Here is a 27,784-nt window from a genome sequence, read left to right on the forward strand (position 1 = left end):
ATGTACTATTAATCATTCTTGTATGCCATTGCTTTATTTTATTGGGGATTACCTATTGTGTGGGGCTAATTGGGAATATAACAGAAGATATGTAAGATATGCCAAACAATTTATCAAGAAAAAATGGGGGAAGAGTATAAAAGGGAAAACCAAGATGAACTGTATTCCATAAACTCCCGTCTATTTTCAATAATGAGATTCTGTGACACATTCTTTATTACAAAAGCCAATTTTAACATGAATGTTCTCCTAATGAAATTATACGGCTACAAATAATTAAACTTCACAATCTCAGATAAAAAAAAGTACGTACAGCTGAATGGCAAGGCAAAGATATGATAGGTGTGGGCAGACTACAATATTTCATCAACAAGGAACTACATGATATGGTACTGGTAGGAGCAGTTAAGATCAAAAAAAGAATGGGAAAAATTTCAATTTTAAGTTCATCATGTCTCTTTTGGACTCATGGTTTATCATTGTGTTGCTAAGAGTTCTAAAGACTTTCAAAGTTGTTTTTCTCTATTTTCATTACATAAACTGTCCTACTTTCCACTTCATATCAGTTCATAAAGGACTTGTCATTTTCCTCTTAAATTGCCAATTTCATTAATTATGACACAATAGTATTCTAGTAATATCACAATATGTTTAACCGTTCTCCAATAGCAAAACATTTCCTCAGTTTCTAATTTGGGACTATCACTTAAAGGCTAAATATGCTGATATATAATAGTTCTTTTTCCTCTTTCTTTGAGGATATAAGCTTCCTAGTGGCACAGGTAGGTCAAAAGGAATTTAATTTGGTAACTTTTGGGGCACAGTTCCAAATTCCTTTTCAGAATCATTGATCAATTCACAGCTCCACCAACAGGCCACAGCTCCCCACAGCTCTTCCAACATCTGTCATTTTCTTCTTTTATCATCTTTGTCAATCTGACAGGTGTGAAGCGGAACTGTTTTAATTATATTTCTTTAATTAGGATTTAAGGCTTTTTTTTTTCATAATATTGTTGATAGCTTGGATTCCTCTCTTTGAAATCTAATTCTTTTCTTTGACTATCACTAAGGAATGGCACTTAAGTCTTATAAAGTCTACTTATATATCTTAAAAATTAGACTTTTACTGAAGAAACTTGTTAAAAATTTTCTCCCCTTTTAATTTTAACTAATCCATTTTATCTTGTCAACTTCTTTATCATTTAAAAGTTATAAACTTTTCTCTATCCAGAGATTGGAAAAATAATTTCTTTCCTTCTCTTCAAATTTATTTAAAACTTTTTACATCTGGTTCATATTCTTATTTAGACTTTATCTGGATATATGGTTTGATGTTTTGATCTAAAGCTAATTTCTACCAAATGGATGCCCATCAATTGGAAAATGGCTCAATAAATTATGGTATATGAATATTATGGAATATTATTGTTCTGTAAGAAATGACCAACAGGATGATTTCAGAGAGCACTGGAGAGACTTACATGAACCAATACTAAGTGAAACAAGAAGAACCAGGAGATCATTAAACACCGCAACAAGACTATACAATGATCAATTCTGATGGCGTAGCTCTCTTCAACAATGAATTGATTCAAACCAGTTCCAATTGTTCTAATGAAGAGAGCTCTACTCCCAGGGAGAGGACTATAGGAGTTGAGTGTGGGCCACAACATGGCATTTTCACGTTCTGTTGTTGTTTGCTTTTATTTTTGTTTTCCTTCTCAGGTTTCTTTTTTCTTTCTAGATCCAACTTTTCTAGTGCAGCAAGATAAATGCATGGATATGTATGCATACATTAGATTTAACATATATTTTAATATGTATTGGAATACCTGCCATCTGGGGAGGGGGTAGGGAGAAGGAGGAGAAAATTTGGACAGGTTTTGCAAGGGTCAGTGTTGAAAAGTTACCCATGCATGTTTTGTAAATAAAAAGCTATAATTTTTTAAAAAAGAAAGAAAATTTAATCCCTTAGGTTCTGAAGCCTGGGTAGAATCCCAACCACTTGATGTCTCCAAAGGATTTTTTGAATAGGTCACAGTCATTTCTCTGCCAAATAGGGACTTATTCATTTTACTTTAAACAAACACTATGCATGATAATTGTGGAAATATGTATAGAATTATACATGTTTAACATATATTGGATTACTTACCTTCTGGGGGAAGGGGTATGGGAGGGAAAAAACAAATTGGAACACAAGGTTTTGCAAGGGTAAATGTTGAAAACTATGTATTTTGAAAATAAAAAGCTCTTTAAAAAAATTTATAAACAACCACAATGTTTTTACTTTGCTCACACTTAACTGAAAATTCTACCCTGTTCTATGTGTAAAAACATTTAAAGCATTAAAAAAAAAAAAAAAAAAAAAAACTGTTGGGTGTAGAGTCCCTGCCCTCATGAAGCATAAAGTTTAGCAGAAAGAGATGACACACATACAAATGATTATATGCTTTACCCTTCCATTTATTTTTATGGTTAAGGCCAATCTTCCCTTGTCCCCGTGTCTTGGTTTTCTTATCTTTATGACTTTATTAATGCTATTTTTTGAAATCTATAATTTCTTTCCTTACTTTTGCTTCTTGAATTCCTAACCATTCTTTGAGCCCAACTCATGCTACTTCTATAAAGTTTTCCCTGATCTACCCTTCCCTATGCACATGTATTATTTTATAAGAGATTATCTGGTGTGAAGGCAAAGATGACAAGATCTGAAAATAGGGTTGGTTTTGTTAAGGATGATATGTAAGCTGTTGGTTTGGGTAACTGGGGAAATGAAGCTGTGCTCACTAAGAAAATAAAAGTTCATTGGGGGATGAGGGAGAGAGACTTCAGGTAGAAAGATAATGAATTGTTTGGACATACTGTATTTGAGATACCTATGAAACAGTCAATTCAAGATGTCCAAAAGGCTGTTGATGATACAAGACTAGACTTAGCAGAGAGAGGGGTTAGGACTAGATATATAGAAATGGGAATTATCTGCATATAAATGATAATTGAACCCATAAGGAGCTAGCTAATGAGATCATTAAGCAAGGAACAAAGAGATAGAGATAGACCCTTAGAAGCCACCTATATTTAGGGGCTATAGCTAGAATGAAAAATGAACAAACAAATCTGACAGTGGATGGATGATAACAGGAAAAGAAAAGAATCATATAAAGTAAATGTAGAGAGAAACTCATCCAGAAGCAAAAATGTTTAATAACAAGATTGATAACTTTGGAGAGGGAAGTTTCAGTTAAATGACGTTGGAAGATAAGATTGTAGATTTGAAATAAAAAATAAAGGAAGTAGAGCCACCTAATGTAGATAGTTTTCTCAATAAATTTAAAGGGAGATAACAGACAGATCAATAGTAAACAAGGATGGCTGGATGAAGTGAGGTTTTTTGTTTGTTTGTTTGTTTGTTTTTTAAGGAAGAGTGAGGCAGAAAAGATGAGTAAACAGTAAGAAGAAATCAGTAGATAGGAAGAAATTGAAGATTGGATAGCAGCAAGGAGTGATAGAAGCATCAAATCAGTGGAAAAGACAAGAAGGGATAGGATCAAAAGTACATAGAGAGACTAGTCTTGCTAAGAAGGGCCCCACCTCTTAATACTAAACATGAGTAGAGATGGGATGATAGGGAAAGAGAGGAAAGAAGGGCAGTTCTCCACAAAAAGGCCTCAATTGTTTCAATAAAATATGAGATAAGATTCTTAGCTAAGGAGGCAAAGGGAAAAACTAGAGATGAAAAGATTGATTATAACCAATTTCAGTCTGATGTGCTAATTTTATAAGCTAACTCTCTATATTCCACTATAATCTCTATTGTAGAATGTCCCAAAGAAGGCTAAACAAGATCCAGGTGTGAAGCTGAAATGAGGCAAAAGAAAATGAAAAAGAGTACTTGGAAGTAGCAGATAAGTAAAAGAAAAAAAAATTTTTTAAGGTGCAAACAATGGCTTCAAGTAGAACTCACCCTCAAGTTAATTTTGTAAATAAAAATTTAAAAACATACCTAAGTTAAATTTCAACAATATTATTGATGGAATAAGAATTATAAATTTTCTTTATAAAGGTCCCTGTGCATACCAAAATATTCATAGCAGCACTTTTCTTTTGGTGGCAAAGAACTAAAAACAAAAGTACATGTCCATGGAATGGAGAATAGGGAATGGCTAAACAAATCTGGGTTTGTTTTTTTTTACTTTTACTAGTTTTTCTTTTTCTTTTTGAACTAAGTATTTAGTCCAGTTCCTGGGCTACATATAGTAACGATTTTTTGATCAAATTTTTCTCGTGCAGCAAGATAATTATATAAATACGTATGCCTATTTTGGATTTAATATATATATATTTTTATCATGTCTAGCATATATTGTATTACATGCCAACCAGGGATGGGGGTAGAGAGAAGGGGGAAAATTGGAACACCAAGAGTCAATGTTGAAAAAAATATCCTTGTATGTATTTTAAAAGTAAAAAACTGCAATTACATATATATATGTAGAAAGATTTAATAAATTCTTGTTGACATAGAAGAACTACATTGTGGAACATAAATGTCAGATTATTTTGATGTAATAATTGGTTATAATAATTTTTTTTCTATTGCTCTTATTTTTTTTTTAACATATATATATTTTTAAAAACTGTATGGTAATCATCTATGATAGACTTAGTTCCTCTCAGCAATAGAGTGATCCAAGACTATTCTAATAAGACTTGTGATGGAAAATCCATATCTAGAGAAAGAACTATGGAGACTGAATATAGATCAAAATATACTATTTTCATTTTTCTTTTCTTTCTTTCTTGTGGTTTTCTTCTTTTGTTCTGATTTTTCTTTCACATGATGAATATGAAAATGTTTTAAATTACTGTACATATATAATCTATATCAGATTTGCTATCTTGGGAAGAAGGGAGGTAAGGTAAAGAACGGAAAAAATTTGGAACACAAAGTTTAACAAAAATGAATGTTGAAACTATCTATACATGTATTTGGAAAAGTAAAATACTATTAAAAAAATGTAAAAGAAAACAATAACAAATGTTTGTTTTGTTTTGACTTGGCTAGGTCTGATTATTACTATTATATATGATTTGATGTTTTAGTCTTAATTCTTTCTTCTTTTTCATTATTTCCTTTTAGATTCTAGCTTTTTTGTTCCTGATGTATATATAGGTGTAGAGAAAATGTAATAAATCATTTTTAGAATCCTCACTGGTTTTTCCTTCTTCAAGCAAGTACTAGGATAGCCTTTAAACTAACCCCCTGTTTAAAAATGCTTAGAAGAAAGAAATTTGTGACCAAAGAAGAGCTGGAGATCATTATTGACCACAAAATAGATAATTTTGATTATATTAAGATTAAAAGTTTTTGTACAAACAAAACTTAATGCAGTCAAGATCAAAAAGGAAGCAATAAATTGGAAAAACATTTTTACATTCAAGGGTTCTGATAAAAGGCCTCATTTCTAAAATATATAGAGAACTGACCCAAAGTTCTAAGAATTCAAGCCATTCCTCCAATTGATAAATGGTCAAAGGATATGAACAATTTTCAGATGAAGAAATTGAAACTATTTCTAGTTATATGAAAATGTGCTCTAAATCATTATTGATCAGAGAAATGCAAATTAAAACAACTACACACCTCTCAGATTGGCTAAGATGCCAGGAAAAGATAATGACAAATGCTGGAGAGGATGTGGAAAAACAGGGACATGGATACACTGTTGGTGGAATTGTGAATAAACTCAACCATTCTGAAGAGCAATTTGAGACTATGCCCAAAGAGTTATCAAACTGGCCAGCAGTGTTTCTACTGGGCTTAAAACTCAGATCTTAAAAGAGTAAAGTGTGCAAAAATGTTTGTGGTAGCACTCTTTGTAGTGGGGCAAAAAACTGGAAACTGGGCGGATGGCCATCATTTGGAGAATGGCTGAATAAGTTATGGTATATGAATGCTATGAAATATTGTTATATAAGAAGTGATAAGCAGGATGATTTCAGATAGGCCTGGAGAAACTTGCATGAACAGAACCAGGAGCTCATTGTACAGGGCTACAGCAAGATTATGAGATGATTAAGACCAGTTCCAAAGGTCTTGTGATCAAAAGAACCATCTACACCCAGAGAGAGAAAGAAGACTAAGGGAATATAGCATTCTCACTTTTTGTTGTTGTTTGCTTGCATTTTATTTTCTTTATCATTTTTTCTGGTTTGATTTGATTTTTCTTATATGGTAAGATGATTATATAAATATGTATGCATATAAAAATAAATAAAAGTATCTCTTAGGATTGAATTGGTTATGAATACAAAACTCATGGCCTATGAAACTAAGCTTCAATCCATCTCTTGACAGAGAGCTTTAAATCTTTAAGATTTAACTTGAATAAAATAACAAGATCAACAAATTGGGCATGCAACTTAAAAAGCTAGAAAAAACAAACTCTCAATTAAATACCAAATTTGAAATTCTGAAAATAAAAGGGGAGATCAATAAAGCTGAAAGAAAACTATTGAATTAACTAGAAAGACAGAATACTATGTAGAAGAAGATATATTTTTGGGCAATGCCATTATGGGAATTCATTTGCTTGATTATACCTCTTTGATTATGAGGCTTTTGCTTTTCTTTTGGTGGGTGGGAAGAAAAAAATGTGTAATAAATGAAATCTTTTAAAATTCTTAATTTAAAAAATTGATTGAATAAGCCTCACCTGGGTGTAGCATCTCAATTCTAGGACCTCATTGAGTGACAGGAAAAAGAGGTTATCATTTCCTCCTTAACAGACATGACAAATTATAGCTAAAAATTCACAAAATCCCATCCATAAAAGCACTAACAGTACATCTTTAGCTACTGATGACTTGTTTTATTTTTCAAGTAAAATTAATTTTCTGAACACCCAAATAAATCATCAGACTTAAAAAAAATGAAAACCGAAAGTTCCTCAACCCTATTAAAATTCTCTTCTTCCTCCCTTAATCTTTATCCTATTTATCTTGTGCAGTCTTTTTCTATTTACTTTATCTGTTTATCATGTTGTGATATGTAAGCAAAAAGATGACATTCAGTTGAAACTATAAAGTCATCTATCCCAGGTTTCCTGTTATACCTTTCCTTGATTTACCTTTTTTTTGGAAGGATCCCAGTAAGCAGAAAGGACAATACAATGCCAAAAATAAAACTTTAAGAAGCCTTTTCAAAAAGGCAAAATGACATAGTGGACAGAGCTCAGGACTTAAAGTCCTGAACAAAACCTAACTGAAAACTTGCTGTGGAGTGGAACCAAAATGGCTGAATAATGGAAGCAGCCCAGTTCTCCCAATGTTTTCTTCCAAAAAATATTAAAATTAACACCTCAAATCAAATTCTAGAGTAGGAGTCCACAAAGGATGAGACATTTTCTTGGACAGACAATTTGGAAGTATAAAAGAGGTCTATGACAAGTAGTTGGGATTGGACTGGAATCCACATGGTGGCAACACCAACTGGGAGCGGCCTTGCAAGCAGAAGCATCAAGAGCACTCAAGTCAGACTAAGTAGAGGATCTATAAACTAGTCAGAAAAAGATTACAAGGGACGTCAGCAATAGCACTGTATACAAGGTGCTGTTCTGAAACTTTATTGACTGTACCAACTTCTGGGTGGAAAATTATACTTGCAATCAGTCTCTGAGGAACAGTACAGCTAGCAGGCACATAAAGGAGCAGGGGCCAGAAGAGCAACGTCACAAAGAATCAGGAGTTCTTTGTGAATAAAGACCAGAGCATAGACCAAGAGAACATAACCACATCTTTCCCCAAATCACAGTAGCCTGAAGCTCTGAAAACAACCAAACCCCAAAACTAGTTCTGAAAACAGCAGTGCAAAAAAAGGGTCTGAAACTTGGAAACACACCCTGACCAACACATCAAGAAGAGGAGTCAATTTTAACAAAAAGTTCGAAGTCAATAAATAGGTTGGAGAAAAAAGGGCAAATAACAAAAGAGAAGTTATTATAGTGACAGAAGAGAAAGATAAATTCACAAGACAACTAAGTCAAAATAACTACAAGCAAAATGGTAGGGGTAGGGGAGGGAATGAATTGGATGCAAATCCAACAAAAATTCCTAGAAGAGCTAAAAATCAAATAAAAGTGATAGAGGGGAAAAAATGGAAAAAGAGATGGTTAATCAAAAAATTTTGAAGACAATTAACAGCTTAGCAGAAGTGGCACCAAAAAAACTGAAGAAAATAACACCTTAAACTATGCCCAAAGGGCTCTCAAACTGTGCATACCCTTTGATTCAGCTGTTTCACTACTGGGCCTATATCCCAAAGAGATCAGAAAAAAGGAAAAGGATCTACAACTGCTAAAATGTTTGTGGCAGCTCTTTTTGTAGTAGTAAGGAACTAAAAACTGAGTGGATGCCTATCAGGGGAATGGCTGAATAAGTACAGTATTCATATAGTATATAAATATAAATTAATGTTGTAGAAATGAAAAGCAGGCTAATTTCAAAAAAGCCTAAAAAGAACTATATGAAGTGATGCTAAGTGAAGTGAGTAGAACCAAGAGAACATTGTCTACAGCAAGAACAAGATTATGTGATGATCAACTGTGATGGATTTGGCTCTTTTCAACAATGAGGTGTTTCAGGACAATTCAAATAGGCTTGTGATGGAGAGAGCCATCTGCATTCAAAAAGAGGACTATGGGGATTGCCTGTGGATCACAACACAGTATTTTTGCTTTTTGTTGTCATTTACTTGACTTTTTTCTCCCTTTCTCATTTTTCCCCCCTTTTAGATCTAACATGATAAATGTGGAAATATATTTAGAAGAACTCTACATGTTTAACCTATATTATATTACTTGCTGTCTAGGGCAGGGGGTTAGGGGGAAGAGAGGGAGAAAATTTTGGAACACAGTTTTGTAAGAGTAAATGAAGAAAACTATCTTTGTATATATTATTGGAAAAAAAAAAACAAACCTCTTAAAAAACTGAGAGGCCCAAAAAATTCAAGAAAAGAACTCCTTAAAGAGTACAACTGGGGAAAACAAAACAAAACAAGAACTTATCTCAATGAAGAAAATTAATTACTTAAAAATTAAAATTGGGCAGCTGAAAGATCCATGAAAATTCAAAAAATAATAAAGCAAAGTAAAAAAAAATAGGGGAAAATGGGAGAAAATAAAATTTGTTGGAAAAAAGAACTGGTCTGGAAACTAGATCAAAGAGAAATTATTTGAGAATTATTAGAATACATGAAAACCATGAGCAATTTTTTAAAAAAGAGCTTAGACATTTTAAACACATATACACATATAATTTGATACATACACACATACATACATTTAAACAAGAAAAAGTACTCCAGTATCTTGGAAATGGAGAATAAAATAGAAATTAAAATAATCAATTGATCACTTTCAGGATCACATAAGATTAATCAATTATTATGTTAAAGAAGTGGAGGGCTTAGATTGTGTTATTTCATGAGGTAAAAGAGCTAAGACTATAACTAAGAATCACTTACCCACCAAAACTAATTCTAATTCTTCAGGGGGAAAAATGAGATGCTCAATAAAACTTAGAGCTTTCACACATTCTTGATGAAAGCACAAACATCTTTAATGGGGATAAGCTAGAGAACTTCTGATAAGATCAGGGGCAAAAGCAAAGCTGTCCAACTATAGCTAATTATCTAATATTGTATTTTAAATACTATCTATCACAATAAGATAAGAAAAAAATTGAAAGTAAAAATAGGCAATGAGGAAACAAAACTATCACTCTTTGAAGATATGATCAACTAAACAACCAATTGAAATAATTAACTATTTTTGCAAAGTTTCAGGATATAAAATAAACCTACACAAATGATTAATATTTCTATATATTAGCAACATAACTTGGCAGGAAGAAACAAAAGACAACTCCATTTAAAATAACTGCAGAAATCCAGACAGAAGATAATGAAGACTAAATGTGGATCACAACATAACATTTTCGGCTTTTTTTGTTGTTTGCTTGGTGATTTTTCTCTCTCTCTTTTTTTTCCCCCTTTTTGATCTGATTTTTCTTGTGCAACATGATAAATGTGGAAATATGTTTGGAAGAATTGAACATGTTTAACCTATATTGGATTACTTGCTATCTGGGGCAGAGGGAAAGTGAATACAAGGTTTGGCAAGAGTGAATGTTGAAAACTATCTTTGAACATATTTTGAAAAATAAAAAGCTATTATAAAAAAAAACCCAGCAAAAAAGTATAAAATATTTGAGAGTCTACCTGCTAAGACAAACTCAGAATCTATAGAAGCAAAAGAACAACATTTCCCCACACAAATAAAGATATACCTAAAGAACTGGAAAAAGACAAATTGTTCATAGAGGCTAAACCAATATTTTAAAAAAGACAATTCTACCTAAATTAATTTACTCATTCAATGCCTTACCAACTGAACTACCAAAGAATTGTTCTATGGAGCTGGGGGGAAAAAAAACCCAAACAAACAATTAAAAAAAAAAAAAAAAAAAATCAAGAATATGAGAATCCATTTCCCAGTTAAATATGATATATGTCCAAAAGGCTATAAAATGATTCATATCCTTTGATCCACCACTACCACTACTAGCAAATCTCAAGAGATTTTAAAAAAGGAAAAGGACTTCTATTTACAAAATATTTATAGCTGTTCTTTTCTTAGTGCAAAGACTGAAAATTTAGGGGATACCCATCAATTGGGGAATGTCTGAATAAATTATGATATATGATTATGATGGAATATTATTGTTCTTTGGGAAATGAGCTGGCTGCTCTCAGAAGAACCTGGAAAATCCTCCATGAACTCAAGCAAAGTGAAATATAATGTGTACAAAGTAATAGCAATATTGTGGGATGATCAACTATATATGACAGCTATTCTCCAACAATATAATGATCTGCAACTACTTTGAAGGACTTCTGAAAAATTTTATCCATACCCAGAGAAAGGACTAATTGTGTCTGAATACAGATTGAAGGATACTTTTTTTTTTTTTTTAACTTTATTTTTCTTTGGATAGGGAGGGAGGAAATTGGTATTTTCTTTTGCAACATGACCTTTATGGAAATGTTTTATATTAACTTCACATGTAACTTCTTAATGGGAAATTTTAAAAACAAAGGTAAATAATTACATGTAATTGGGGAAAAATAAAATTATCTAAATTTTTTTTAAGCATCAAGAAAATCAATTAAAAATGTTAAATAAGATAGCCTAACAACACCAGATTTCAAACTATTAAAAAATGTTAACCATCAAAATAATCTAGTATTGGCTAACAATGGGAGTAGTAGATCAGTGGAAAAGGCTAAGTACACAATAAACAGTAGTAAATGACCATAATGACTTGGTATTTAATAAACTTAAAGATTCTATTTTTGGGGATAAGAACTGAGAAAGATCGTTAAGAATACTGGAAAGCAGTCTGGGAGAAACTAAACATAAACCAACATCTCACACTATATAAAGATATAGATATATATATATATATATATATACACACACACACACACACACACACAAGGTCAAAAATGGGTAAATATTTAATTCAGACATAAAGGATGATATTATAAATTGAGAAAGTATAGAAAAATTTAACTGTCACATCTAAATAAAGAGTTTATGACCAAACAAAAAGTAGAGAGATCACAGAAATTAAATGGATAATTGATTGCATTTTATTAAAAGGCTTTTGCACAAACAAAATCAATGTAGCCAAAATAAGAAAGAAAGCAGGAAAACTTTGAGGAAATTTTTACAGAAAATTTCTCTGAAAAAGGCCTCAAACATTTCTCAAACATATACAGAAAACAAACAAACAAACCGTGAAATCCAATTTAGGAAAAAAAAATATATTCCCCAACTGATAATAGGATATGAATACATAGTTTTCAAAAGAAATCAAATTATACTCACATGAAAAAAAAATGCCCTACTGATTAGAGAACTGCAAATCAAAAGAATTCTGAGATCAGCACCCTATCCATATCAAATTGGCTAACATGATAGAAAAACAAAATGGTAAACATTAGAGGAGTTGTGGAAAAATAGATACATTAATACACTTGTCAGTGGAGAACCAACCATTGTGGAAAATACTTTAGAACTATACCTAAAGAGCTATGAAACTATGCATTCCCTTTGACAAGAAATACCACTACTAGGTCTATATCCCAAAGAGAGTAAAGGAAGAGGATATACACACACACACACACACACACACACACACACACACACACACACACACAAATAATAATAATAATAATAATAATAATTGTAACAACCTCTTTTTGTAGTAGCAAAGAACTCTAAATTGAATAGAAGGGGCAGAAGACTCTTCTGAAAAAGCTCCAAGGTATCAAAAATCCAAAGTTCAATGGAAGCAAACTGGAGTTCAGACTTACTTAGTCTTTTCTTTCATCTGCAGAGTTCCAAAGTTTATCAATATCTCAGATCCTGCTGATTTTGGCATGGCAGGAAAGGGGCCCTCTTCCTTTCCTCTTAAAAGCAGTATTTGCCCATCAATTGAGGAATGGCTGAACAAGTTGTGGTGTATGATTGAGAGAGAATGCTACTGTGCTATATAACGAGCAGAATTGGTTTCAAAAAAACCTGAGAAAATTTATATGAACTCATGTAAAGGGAAAAGAGCCGAACCAGAAGAATACTGTATGCTGTAACAGCAATACTGTATGATGATCAACTGTGAAAGACTTATCTATTATGATCAAGACAATTCCAAAGGACCCATGATGTTATCCCCTCCAGAGAACTGATGAACTCTAAATGAAAAGTGAAGTAAAAAGTTTTGACTTTCTTTTTGTTTTATGGTTAAGATTTTTTTTTGCAACATGACTAATATAAAAATGTTTTGCATGTCTTCATATGTTTAGCTGAAATATTGCTTGCCTTTTCAATGCATAGGAGGAAGACAAAAGAGAAAGAAAAATTTTAACACAAAAAATTATTTTAGATGAACATTGAAAAGTAATTAACTTTAAAGGTTGAGGGGTTAACTCTGATTGTACAATCCTACAAAAAAACTTAATCTCCTGACAGTTAATTTCATCATTTTAAAAATGAGTGAGGACTGAGCCTTGTATGTTACCTTGAAGTTCCAAATCTATAATCTAATGATCTTCCATTAAAAAAAAGCAGTAACACTCTACAAGAAGTCTTCTTAATTTAAAGTTTAGGGACTTAAAAAAATATATTTTCATAGCTGCATTTTTAATTGGTTTCTTTTGTAATTCTAGTTATTTTATATTCTTAAAACATTCGGAAAATCTACCAATTACTAGACTGCTACAATACAAAAAAAAAAAAAAAAAAATTCCAGCTCTACCCCAGCCACTCCTTATACCCAGCAGACTTTTTTTTTTTTTTCTTTTTCTGAGGCTGGGGTTAATGACTTGCCCACGGTCACACAGCTAGGAAGTGTTAAGTGTCTGAGACCATATTTGAACTGGGGTCCTCCTGAATTCAGGGCTGGTGCTCTATCCACTGTGCCACCTAGCTGCCCTCCCCAACAGACTTTTTAAACACCAACTAATATTCTCTAAAATAGTTAACATTGTTACTAGGTTATTAAAAAATGTAACTTTTAATGAACTACAATGATAACAAAGTTACAGAATGTTAGTTATTTTTGTTCTTGTCAGTTCTTGGACCAATGACATAACCCTCAAAAACAATAAATATATGATAATGGTACATCTCCCCAAGATGATTGCCCCAAAGAGGAAACCCAACTTACATGTATCTCTTTCAGCAAAAGCCATTAAGATAGCACTAGACCAAGTAATAATAATAATAATAATAATAATAATAATAATAATAATAACCTACACTGTTACTTCACCACCCCAAAAACTATACAAAAACTCAACCAGATATCCACTAGGAACAGAATAGGTAGCTTTGCCCAAAAAGCCAATGTCATTGCAAGCGAAAAAGAAACTTCTTAGGATCACTATAACTAAATCAGAAAGACTAGCATCCTTCAAGTTCTCTATCCAGAGGCAGAAGGGGCAGAAGAATTTTGAGAAAGCTCTAAGATATCAGAAACCCAAAGTTTAGTGAAGAAATGGAGGTCAGGCCCAGTCTTTGGCTTTCATCTACAGGCACCATTAACATCAATTTCTCATATCTTGCTGACTTTAGTTAAGCATAGTTATTCCAGGTTGTCATCAATTAAGGGTCTCTGCCTGAACTGGGGTCTAGATCTCAGTTCTCCCGAGCCTTATTGACCTTTGAGCTTTATGCTAAAAGGGTCAAGGGACACTTAGGCTAATTGTTCAAAGGAAAACTGAGTAATGACTCCCACAGTTATGTAAGTTGGGTATCTGCTCATTCCTCCATGAGATGCCCCTCCAAGCTAGTTAGGTAAATTAGTTTCCCCCAGCAGACTCTATATGCCTTTTATTCTGGGCATCAGTTTTCCATAGGTGTTCTGCCAACTTTATTCATGCGCCCAATTCTTTCTGAATAGATTCAGTAAAAGGTGAAGCTGACCTCCAAGTAATTAAGGTAACTTCCTTCATTGTGACAGCTTACTTATTCCCACTGTTACCCATCTTGGGTAACAGATCTGAGCTATTCCAGCTAATAAAAAGACTTGAGGATGATATTTTTAATTTTAAAATAATAATAATCAAAGGAAATCTTGAACTACAATATTCCAAAAGCAAAAGAGAAAGACTTAAAACAAAAAATAATGTATCCCACAAGTATTATGTCTCTACAGATAGGGAAAATGCACCTTAAAATAGAAGATTTTGATAACAGTATTTTCATTTTTTTCTTTGCTATTTTTTTTGTAGTTTTTTTTCCCCCCATTTTGGCCTGATTTTTCTTGAACAACATAACAAATAGAAAAATTTGTTTCAAAGTACTGTATACTGTACATGTACTTGCTTGATATCTTGGAGAGGGGGAGGTAAGGGAGAAAAAATTCAGAACACAAAATCTTACAAAAATTAATGTTTAAAACTATATTTACATGTATTTTGAAAAATTAAATAGCATGGAAAAAATACACTAAATTCAAAAGGGAAAAAGACAGGAAGGAGGCAGGGAAGAAAGAAGAGGAATTAAAAATGAAAGGAAATTAAGATATCAACTAGTCAATGGCTAAAAAACTGTAGCACATTAATAAAATATTATGCACTATTAAAAATGTCAAGACATGATTTCAGAGAATCTGGGAAATATGAACTAATGACCCACATGTATACGTAGAACAAAGAGAGTAATTTATAGAATATGGTAAAGAAAAATAATCATGAAACATCTCAGATCAACTTTTTGATGATGATTTTTCGATCATTTTCAGTAGTGCCCAACTCTTTACAACCCCACTGAGGGTTTTCTTGGCAAAAATACTGGATATCCATTGCCTTTCCAGCTCATTTTACAGATGAGGAAACTAAGGCAAACAATTAAGTGGCATGCCTAGATCAAATACTCAGACACAGTAAGTGCCTGAGGCCAGATTTTAACTCAGAAAAAGTCTAAGTCTAGCACTCTCTCTACACTGTACCATCTAATATCAGAGGATCAAAGCAATGACTAAACTATGGATCCTAAGAAACAACTTTTGGAATGTGACTATTAGATAGATTTCTTTCCCTATGGTTATTTGTTACAAGAATTATTTTTCCTTGTTTTAACTGAGGAGCCTCATTTAGGGAGGCAAAAAAAGAAATTTCTAAAGGAAAAAAAAAAGGGTCATAAAAAAGAGGGTCATTGAAATATTTTTTAAATATCCAGAAAAGGAAGATGAGAATACACAGAGAAACAAGACACTTTTGTTATACACAATTTTTAAAAGATGCAATATGTAATGGTCACAGTTTTAACTAAAACCCTCTTTTGGGTTATACTTTGTATATGGAAAAGCTGCTTTTGTAACGGAATGCCGTTTTAAAATTCAGGAAAAAAAATACTGTTAAAATAGTCAATGACTACAGCAATCTAGTATTTGACAAACCTAAAGGGCCCAGCTTTTGGGATAAGAATTCACTATTTGACAAAAACTACAGGGAAAACTGGAAACTAGTATGGCAGAAAGTAGGCATAGACCCACACCTAACACTATACACCAAGATAAGATCAAAATGGGTTTATGATGTAGACATAAAGAATGATATTATAAACAAATTAGAAAAACATAGGTTACTTCTCAGATTTGTGGAGGAAGGAATTTGTGACCAAAGAAAAACTAGACATCATTATTGATCACAAAATAATTTTGATTATATTAAGTTAAAGTTTCTGTACAAATAAAACTAATGCAGACAAGATTAGAAGGGAAGCAATAAAGTGGGAAAACATTTTTTATATCCAAAGAATCTGGTAAAGGCCTCACTTTTAAAATACATAGAGAATTGACTCAAATTTATAATAGTTCTCCATTCTCCAATTGATTAATGGCCAAAGCCATTCTCCAGTTGACAAATAGACAAAGGATATGAACAATTTTCAAATGAAGAAATTGAAACTGTAGTCACATGAAAAGGTGCTCCAAATCATTACTGATCAGAGAAATGCAAATTTAAGACAACTCTGAGATACCACTACACACCTCTCAGATTAGCCGCTAAGATGACAGGAAAAGATAATGACAAATGTTGGAGGGGATGTAGGAAAACTGGGACACTGATACATTTTTGGTGGAACTGTGAATAGATCCAACCATTCTGGAGAGCAGTTTAGAATTATGCTCAAAAAATTATCAAGCTGTGCATACCCTTTGATCCAGCAGTGTTTTTACTGGGATTATATCCCAAAGAGATCCTAGAGGAGGGAAAGGGACCCATATGTACAAAAATATTTGTAGCAGCAAGAAACTGAGTGGATGCCCATCAATTGGAGAATGGCTGAATAAATTGTGGTATATGAATGTTATAGATTATTATTGTTCTGTAAGAAATGACCAGCAGGATGATTTCAGAGAGGCTTGGAGAGGCCAACATGAACTGATGCTAAGTGAAATGAACAGAACCAGATCATCATTATACATGACAACAATAAGACTATGAGATGATCAATTCTGATGGACGGATGCGACTCTCTTCAACAATGAATTGATTCAAACAAGTTCCACTTGTTCAGTGATGAAGAGAGCCATCTATACCCAGAGAGAGAACCATGGGAAAAAAGTATGGAACATGGCATAGCATTCTCATTCTCTCTGTTATTATTTGGTTGCATTTTGTTTTCTTTCTCAGTTTTTCTTTTCCTTCCTTCTTGATCTGATTTTTCTTATGCAGCAAGATAACTGTATAAACATGTATACATATATTGGGTTTAGCATGTATTTCAACATATTTAACATGTATTAGACAACCTACCAGCTAGGGAAGGGATGGGGAGGAGGGGAAATTTGGAACCAAGGGTTTTGCAAGGGTCAAGATTGGAAAAATTACCCATGCATATGCTTTGCAAATGCATAAATAAAAATAAAATACTGTTAAACTCTGCTACTTACTAGCTTGCTGTTCATATCACCTGGCTGGAGAGGAAAAGCTTAGTAAAGAGTACCACAGGGAAGAAAATTACCTAGTATTTAAAAATCATTGACTGCAAACAGCAAAGTCACCAATGTCATTTTGTTTCTTAGATAAGACAGTTTTAAAGAAGAGCATCATATCATGGTGATTTTTAGTATACTAACCTCTTTAGTTAGTCCCTTTCCTCAAATTATAATACATTAATTTATTTGGTTCTTATGTTGTAACTTCCTAAGAAAACAAGGGAAAGGACTTCACCTTTCCTCTTCACTTTATAGTCCCATACCTAACAGTACATAAAGCAAGTGCTTAATAAATAACTATTAAACTAGATCTAATCACATTCTGATCAAAAGCTCTTAACCTGGCATCATCATACATTATAAATAAACTGCAATTTTAGTCCCTATTTTTAGCCAATATTTTTCCTCCCCCAGAAACATTCAATTTATATATTCAAATATATATTCTTAAATACTCTCTTGGGGAAAAAAAAATACTCTCTTGAATCTTTTCTAATTTGACCATCGAGTACAAGTACAAGAACAATTAGCTACCATTAAGAAATGGGAAATGATATCTTTGTGAAAGCACAATATTTTTCAATTAAACAAACATTTGGCAACTACTACACATATAGTAGTATATGTTATGTACCAGGGATACAAAAACAAAAACTGAAATAGTCCTTGCCCTCAAGAAGTTTACATTCTCCTAGTGGGTATGCTAATAAATACATACAAACTACTTTCAATACTACTACTGAACAATCAGGAATGTACTTCCTAAACAATTTTTTTTTTCTATAGTAATGAGTTCCTCTTTTCCTTCAGCTGATCCTCATATGGTAGAGTCAAAGTGCTACACCATTGTGGTTGTCATGCTTGGGATATTCTTCTGTTAATCATTGTACCTTATAAACAGCTCTTATGTAACTTAAATTTTGACAGTAGAGACACTATATTTTAATAATTTACAAGTGGCTGCCTTTATTGGGAAAAATCTCATGAAAAAGTCTCTTATTTCTAACAGTCAGCTATCTAGTATTGTTTTCATCATCTCTATCTTGTGGCATTTACCTTGGCATGTTCTCCTTTGAAGTATCTGCATTTACACCTTCAAAAAATGAACAAAATCACACAGTGGAGGAAAAGAACACAAAACTGGCAAAGGTAAAAAATGAGCTATGAATCAAATTTGCCTCTGCCAGGAAAATGAAACCAAAAATGCTAAATACTCCAGAAAATCATATAATCAGAGAATAACTATCCCTGTGTGACAGTGATCACATTCTCCAAAGAAAACCACAGAATGACAGAAATGATAGAGTAGAAAGAGGGCTGGTTTTCAAGAGAAGAGGTCCTATGGCCATTTTCAACAATGTGATGAACCAAATCAGTTCCAACAGAGAAGTAATAAACTGAACCAGCTACACCCAACAAAAGAACTCTTAAGAGATGATTATGAACCCTACATAGAATTTCCAATCCCTCTAATTTTGTCCCCCTGCATTTTGGATTTCCTTCACAGGTTAATTTGTACACTATTTCAAAGTCCGATTCTTTTTGTACAGCAAAACAACTGTGTTTGGTCATGTATACATATATTGTATTTAATTTATATATTCTATCATATTTAACATGTATTGGTCAATCTGCCATGGGGGGTGGGGGAGAAGAGGGGGAAGGAGGGGAAAAATTAGAACAAAAGGTTTGGCAATTGTCAATGTTGTAAAATTTACCCATGCATATATCTGATAAATAAAAACTATTAAAATTTAAAAATTAAAAAAAGAGAAGAGATCCTAGCTTTGAATGTCACTTATTCTATCTCCATTTCTTCCTTGTAAAATTTGTAGCTTAGACTAGCCATTTTCTCATGTCCCTTCTAACTCTAAATACATAAACCTATGATCATTTCATATACCCTCTCATTTTAAAGATAAGGAATTTACTCAATCAGAATTAATAAATATCAAATAAAATACCTACTACCTAGCAGATACTACTAGGCAATGTAAGATACAAAGATAAAAATTAGCTAGTACCTATTCTGAAGATATTGCCTAAGTAGATACATGTAATTAATATTAACATTATTATTACTTTCTTCTTCTTTTCTTCATTATAAAAAAGTAATTTAAAACAAGAAGTCCATAAGTTAATTTTTTAAAAAATAATACATGCAGGAGGCAGCTAGGTGGCACAGTGGATAGAGCACCAGCCCTGAAGTCAGAAGGACTAAGTTCAAATCTGGCCTCAGACACTTAACAATTCCTAGCTTTGTGACCCTGGGCAAGTCACTTAACCCCAAATGCCTCAGCAAAAAAAGAAAAATAATACAAGCAAACTCTTTCTAAAAACTAAAGATGCTTCTGAGAAATTTTGGAATCATTATCTAATCTGTTTTTAAACATCAACCAATAGCTTCCCACAGGTTGTACTCAATATCCTGATTGATATAACAAAAGGTACATGCCAAATTAAGAGGGGGTAACCCAAAGCTAGGTAGAATAATCTGTTCTCTGTCCTGCACAATGTCATATAATGCTGCAGAGATCTAACATGAACTATTTCCTTTTCCCCAAATTCAGGACTTTTCAATCCCACCAGATTATGACAACGTATGCCACTTGTATAGTATGTTTTGATAGGATTTTGCAATTCTTTTGAGAACTTTCTTCAATAGCCTAATAAAAGTGCTATTTTTTTTTGAAATAAAAAAAAAAAATCTGCTCTCAAATCTAAGAGTTGCATGGATAATCCTAACAACAATGTATATTAAGAATGAGGCTGACCTATAAAGTCCTGTTCAGGCTGATACACACAATGGAAAGACTACAAATGAAAAAATGCTTAAAAAAAAAAAGGGGGGGGGGATTTAAAAGGAAAAATACTAGAAAGAGAGTTATAAGAGGACTTAGTTTCTTATCCTGGTTCTGTCCCTGCCTATGTGTTACCTCCAGCAAGTCATCACACCTATTTTGGGTCTCAGTTTCCTTCTCTGTAAAATGAAGCTGCAAGACCAGATCTTGAACATACTCCTACTTGTCTCTTTCCACAGAGGACAGGCCAGTATTTACTGGATGGCTATAACCACAATTCAGGTTGCATATTCAAAATTCCCTTCCAGGGCAGCTAGGTGGCACAGTGGATAGAGCACCAGCCGTGAAGTCAGAAGGACTAAGTTCAAATCTGGCCTCAGACACTTAACACTTTCTAGCTGTATGACCCTGGGCAAGTCACTTAACCCCAGCCTCAGGGGGGAAAAAAAAAATTCCCTCCCTACCTCTGCTTTCAGCAACCCATTATTGGCCTTCCTCCCACCCTTGTTGGAAATGGTAAATGTATAAGAGCTATTAAAACATCCTCTTTTGGATGTATTCTGATAGAAGTGAATATCTTCAACATAGAGAAGAGCTAATCCAATTCCAATTGATCAATGATGGACAACGTCAGCTACACCCAGAAAAGGAACACTGGGAAATGAGTGTAAACTGTTTGCATTGTTTTTTTGTTTTGTTTGTTTTGTTTCTCTTCCTTTGCAACAACAACAAAATTCGGTTCTGCACATATATATTGTACCTAGGATATACTATAAGATATTTAATATGTATGGGAATGCCTGCCATCTAGGGGAGGGGGTGGAGGGAAGGAGGGGAAAAACTCGGAACAGAAGGGAGTACAAGGGATAATGTTGTAAAAAAAAAAATTTACCTATGCATATGTACTGTCAAAGAAAATGTTATAATTACAAAAATTAATAAAAAACAAAATTAAAAAAGAGGCAGAAAGGTGACAAAAAAAATCCTCTTTTTTGGTTGAGACAGAGTAAATAGAAAAGGATAAAGCAAACACATATAGATTTCAATCTGTATCACAGATCTCTTATTTTTCCTCTACAACTTCCCTGTGTCTTCTATAAAAAGTAGCACCATCCTTCCAGTCATCTACTTTCTTCACAACCTTGGTGTTATCCACAATCTATTATCTCATACACATAACCAACTGCTAAGTCTTGATTCTGCCTCCACAATGATCAAAAAAAGAGCTGTTCTCTGTCCTGCACAATATCATATAATGCTGCAGAGATCTAACATGAAGTATTTCCTTTTCCCCAAATTTAGGACTTTTCAATCCCACCAGATTATGCCAACATATGCCACTTGTAGTGGAGTGGAGAACCTTCTCTCCACTCAACAATCACCTTTCCCTTAAAGTATGGTAATAGTCTCTAACTGTCTCAAGTCTCATATCCTTCACACAGGTGCCACACAGCGAATTTCCTCAAGCAGAGGTCTTACCATGAAGTCACTACTCTACTAAAGATTCCACCGAGTGTCTCCCTACTGACTCCAGGATCAGTTATTAATTTATCACTATGTCATGCTTCCATTTTTTGTTTTAAAACATACATACAAACACAAATAATTACAAGTACAATAGTATGTAAATAAAATCCATATTGGAGGAGGGTGCTCAAAAATTCTTTACTGATAGGAGTGGTCAAGGAAGTTTAAAGACCACTGCTTTAGAAAATTTAAAAAACTATGCAAGTATTCTTAAGTTTTTCATTTTTCAAAAAGATTCTCAACAATATAGGACTAAAATTAAAAAATATCAAAGAAAATATGGTACATGAATTTAAGGGAATTAAGCAAAGCCAGGAAAAATATATACAAGGACTATAATAATATAAATGCAAAGAACCACCACAAAACAATCAAAATAAAATGCTGCAAAAGTATTTAAAAAAAATAAAAATGGGGGGGGGCAGGCAGCTAGGTGGCACAGAGGATAGAGCCCCAGCCCTTAAGTCAGGAGGACCTGAGTTCAAATATGGTCTAAGACACTTAATACATCCTAGCTATATGACCCTGAGCAAGTCACTTAACCCCAATTGCCTCAGAAAAAAATTAAAAATTAAAGAAAAAACTTGGTCCCGAAAAAGACATGAGAAGACACTTCCACTAGCTCATTTGCACAAATTTGGATCCATGGATACACTTTTCAAAACTAGGTATCAACTAGTATTAAAAAATGAATCTCAAATCCCATGAAATGGAAATATTATTAAAAAATTACACTGCACATTTCCATTGGTAACCAATAATCTTATTTTACATCACTTTAAACTTTGAATAGTGAGAATTTTAATAATCTTAATACATGCAATCATTATTCATTATTCTTACTAATCTGGACCTAGTTGTTGTGTCAGATTCCTAATTTTTCAAATGTTTAACCTATGCAGAATCTTTGCAGTCACTCTTTCTAAATGATCACCTAGCACCTTTTAATGAAACCTTCTATAAGCACAGAGACTATATTTCTTTTTTTGAAAATTGGGACATTTTCCTTCCTTCAATCTTGTGAGCTCTTTCCTATTTTTCATAATTTTTCAGATATCACTAATAGTGGCCCAGTGATCATATCTACCAGTTCTTTTAAAACGTGTTAATCTGGGCAAAGTGACTTAAATCCTAATAATTGCCTGCTGCTTGATTTCTTCTCTTAACCACTTCTATCTCTTTTATAGACGCTTCCCATTCCTTAAAGTAGGTGATCAATCTTTGCACCTCATCTCTCATTCTTCTATACCATAACATTTAGCAATATCACCCAATAGCAAAATTAAGCAGATGACTCCCAAATGTGATTCAGCTCTAAATTCTCTCTTGGGTTCTATAGTCATCACCTCCATCTGAATATCCCAGCACTGAAAACTTAACATGCCTCTGACTAATGTGGAAATGTGTTTAATATGACTGTATGTCTTTGGAGAGGAGGAGGAGGAAGGGAAAATTTTTTGGAGCTCAAACTCTTACAAAAATGAATATTGAAAACTATCTTTACATGTAATTGGGAAAAAATACTATCAAAATTTTAAAAATTAAAAAAACCCTAATATTATTTAAAATATAACCCAATTATTTCTCCCTCTAAATTTGCTCTTCTTAACTTCCCTTTATGTAATTAGAGATTAGCAATATTAGTATTCACCCTGTGTTCCAAGTTTCTAATTTGGGGTTTGTCTTCATCTTTTCCTTTTCGATCATTTTCCAAATCTAGTTAATTACCAAGTGTGGTAATTTACTAATTTACATTGCAATCTACCAAGAATATCAAAATTTGCCTAGACATTTCATTTCTCTTCCCCCTACCACTATAGGCCCTTATTACCATTCATCTGAGATACTTCAGAATCCCCCAAAATTCTTCCTATACCTCCACTCTATCCATTTTTCTAATGCAAATGTTGCCAGACTAATCTTCCTTATACCTAAGTGTTATTGGGTTAATCCTCTGCTCAAAAATCTTTGGTGGTTTTTTTTGGTGGTTTTCTCACCAAGGAGAAATTCAAACTTCATGCAAAACTCTCCAAAGTATGGCACCAACCTCCACTTACAACTCCATCTCTCCATACAAGCTAAAGGAAACTACCTTCTGTGCTATGCGTTGCCATCTTCTCATCTTTACTCAGTGTTCCTTTATGTCTGGCAGGTCCTCCCTCCTCTCTGGCTGAATTCCTACCTATCCTTTCAAGTCCAACTGAAATGTGACATTGAGCAGATCAAAAGGGCCCTTGATTCCTCATCTGTAAAATGAGAGAATTAAGACTAGATGATTTCTAAGGTCCCTTCTAGCTTTAAATTCTAGAAAACACTACTTTCTCCATTTTTCATGAAGTCTTCTGGATTTCCCCCCTCCCCCATATCAATGACATCTTCCAAATCTCTCACAGAAGCTTAGGAGATAGTGTAGCATAATAGAAAGAGAGCTGGCTTGAAATCCAGGAAAACCTTCGTTCAAGTCCTGCCTCCAACATATGGCTATGACCCACTTAACCTCTTAATGGTCTAGACCATTAAGTGTCAAACTCAAAATAGAAAGGGACACTAATTTAGAAATAAGCAAAAAAAGACTTAGAGGGTCACAAATTAACATAATCTATGTTTTATTTTATTTATTTTGTTTCATGCACTTTTCAGTGCAGATTCAGGCCAGTTTTTTGGGCCATCTATATATAAAGTTTTTTGCCAAGTTCGACTACTCTGCTCTAAAGCAACTCTCTAAATAAAAATTTGAGAGGTTTCAACTTGCATTGGTAGAGGGAATTTTGGCATTACTAATCAATGAAATCACAAATCTAGATCCTATCCCTATTTTTATCCCTAACCTCTCAAGTTTCAAAACTTTCTAAATTACTTTACAATCTATTAAAGTTACTTTTTGTTTGTATTTTAGCTCTCTATCACAAAATAGGAGAGAACAGGAACCATCATGGCCTTCCAGGTTCCTCCCAGATCTAAATCTATGATTCTATCTATGTCTTTTCAAGACTTTGTTAACTTCCCCTGCCATGTATGTGGTCTTCTGTTCAGAGTAGAATCTAAACAATTTTTTTTCCTTTTCTTTTTCTTTCTGCTGAGACAATTGGGGTTAAGCAACTAAATAAATCTTTATTGCATGCTGCATATCTGATTAGATTAACAAGAAAATTTCAAATACAATGAATATCCTGCATTGGGTATCCCCCATTTAGGTCACTGTGCAAAAACAACATTAATACAATTATATTCAAAACTCACTATAACACTGCAAAATCCATAATATGACATCATTTGGCCAACTGCTTATGTCATAAAACTCACACGGAAATAATAATCTGAATTGCCACTTGAGACCTAGCAGTTTTAGTTTTTCTAAATCTTCTTAATATCACCCTATTGATAATTGCATATGCAAATATACCATTCCTATGAAATAATCTCCAATAAAAAAAATTTCAAGTAGCATTGTTTTTTTCAAGAAACCAAATAATTAAAAGATTAGGCAGGATATTCCATGCTAATGGGCTGTCAGCAAGTCACACCATTAAGTAGAAAAAATTTTTTAAAATTCTAAGGACATAACACTTACCTTTGTCATAGCTCCTGCCTGTGCCGTGCTCAATCCTGCATGACTGGCCATTTGTGGTGAAACCTGGGTCAGAGTCTCTGCCAACACACTGCCTGCATTCCCTGGCATGGCAGGAGCAGAATACTGCATCCCAGCTCCTCTTCCTCTTCCAGCTGCACCAAGAGATCCATTCATTACCTGCCCCTGGCCTTGCTGGGGCTGATTCATTAAACTATGGCCAGAGTTACTATTAAGAAGGCCTTGATGTGTCTGATTAAAATTAGCATTCATGCAGATCCCAGGTCCAGTCTGTGATGTAGCAGGACTGCTAGTCACCAACCCCACTTGTTTTTGTGCTTGAGAGTTCAATGCTTGTGAAGCAGGGGGTGTAGGTCCAGAGGTGTTAGTGGCCTGCTTTGGCAGGCTTGATGCTGAAGAGTCTCCCTGATTCAGAGGGCTCTTGCCCATGGCACCTAGATTAGCAATATTAGCACTGTTCGGCTGCCCTTGGGCCTGGCTACCAATTCCTTGCTGGACAGGGCTATTGGAGTTCACATTTCCTATTCCTGGGTTTAGACTAGAGCCACTGCCTCCTCTCAGAAGCTCTGAAAGTTGTTTGTGTTTGGAAGCTGCATCTGGAACAAGGTTCCCACTGTTTAAAATGCCTAATTCTCCACCATTGGGGATCAGCTCATCAGGAAGATCATTTTCTAAGTCAAACAGTGACCCAAAATCTAGAAATTAAACAGAAATAGGTATGAAACAACACTAAGTAACAATAAATTTCATATAATCATTATATTTTTCTACAATTTTTACTGTACAATTTTTTACTATAGTTTGTGTGTTGGACTGATGGAATACTAAAAAGTATTGAACAGTATTTTATATTTTCCAGGTAGTTATGTCACAATTTAAAGGGGGGAAAAAACACACAACCACTTCAAGATACATTGCTTAGCTGCATTTAAACATGTTACACTTGTTACAGGTGATTCCAGTTCCCCTTTCATAGGAATCAGAGAGACTAATTTTAAAAATTCAAATGGAAGTATCTTAGCATAATCTCAACTATTTGAGTTTTGTTCTATGTACCACACACATGTATACATACACACATAGCCTTCCCTCAACAAACCCCCAAAATTACTAAACCTTGTCCTAAATCCTTTAGACTTGAAGATAGTTACCATATTTTAAAATAACTATATAAAAAAGAATTATTCAAAATGTTTAAACATGGATGTTTCATCACAATTATGGCAACATTAAATGCTATTGTTTAGAACTGATATTTAAATGTCCTTAGTCAAAATACTGCATAGCTAATACCAATCAATAAAGAATAGTTTCTTCAGCACCTTAGTCCCCTAACTCACTATTATACCACTCCCAAGATTGCCCTCATGCCCCCATTATTTCCTAAAGTCAAAATTTCTACTTAGTTTTATGCTTCCCCTTACCTGGGGAAAGGATATGCCAAACACAATAATGACAGAAACAAAACTTTCAGATATCTGAAATTTGTTTTGTTCTTCTTTTTAAAATTTGCAGGTGCTTTCTTGTAGTTAACACCTAAATCTTTTCTTGCTAAGGGAGAAATGTCTGAAGTCATTTTTTCCTAGAATCTATGATTAACAGAAGCAAAAGTAAACATGCTATTCCAAAACCTATTTCTGAAACGCCATAACATTTTTAAAAACTTTAACTTTTTAATGCATGTTTTACAGCAACAACACTAATGCTATTATTCTGAAGTCTATGTGGATTAAATATACATCTAAAGTATTTTTTCATCTCTACTTTCTTATTAACAGTAGTGAAGAAATTTAGGACACAACATGCCAGTGACAATTTTTTCCAAACAGCAGTTTAATGCATTCAATGAGAAACTACGGCTTGAATCACTGAAAAGTAGAAAGTTTCCAAAATTCAAAACTAAAAGCATCCCTTGAAATTCCAAGTTAATATTCAATTTAATGTTGCTACATCCAAATTCCTAACATCTAGTAAAAATGATCTAAACTTTTTTTTTTTAATTCCTACAAAATATCATTAAAAACAAGATAAAATCTAGAGCCAACATGTTCTCAAAACAAACAAACAAAAAATCATCATGGAACTTCTGGGTTTTTTTCTGGTAATGCTTGAGTTGAATTATTTTCTGAAATTTCATACTAAGAGTTATCATTCGGCCTTCTCAGTAAGTGAGCCACATCTCCACTTTGAACAGGAAGTTTCTCCATTTTTTGATCTTGCCAGCAACAAAATTGGAGAGTTCTGACAAGGTAGTCAGAAGAAAAGAAAATAATGACAGCATATGCTTCCCAAC

The 27,784-nt window shown here is 33.4% G+C and overlaps 1 protein-coding gene across 4 annotated transcripts in view; it reads right to left on the reverse strand.

Annotated features, from left to right (window-relative positions):
- Positions 1–27,784, reverse strand: part of CREBBP (CREB binding lysine acetyltransferase) — a 152,105-nt gene that overhangs the window by 99,132 nt on the left and 25,189 nt on the right. For all 4 annotated transcript variants that reach the window (XM_074279993.1, XM_074279995.1, XM_074279992.1 and 1 more), the window contains exon 2: positions 25,474–26,186. In XM_074279993.1, the coding sequence (XP_074136094.1) occupies positions 25,474–26,186 (713 nt within the window). The remainder of the gene's footprint in view (positions 1–25,473; positions 26,187–27,784) is intronic.

This window comes from Sminthopsis crassicaudata, chromosome 1 (genome assembly GCF_048593235.1).
Source record: "Sminthopsis crassicaudata isolate SCR6 chromosome 1, ASM4859323v1, whole genome shotgun sequence".
NCBI classification, from domain to species: domain Eukaryota; kingdom Metazoa; phylum Chordata; class Mammalia; order Dasyuromorphia; family Dasyuridae; genus Sminthopsis; species Sminthopsis crassicaudata.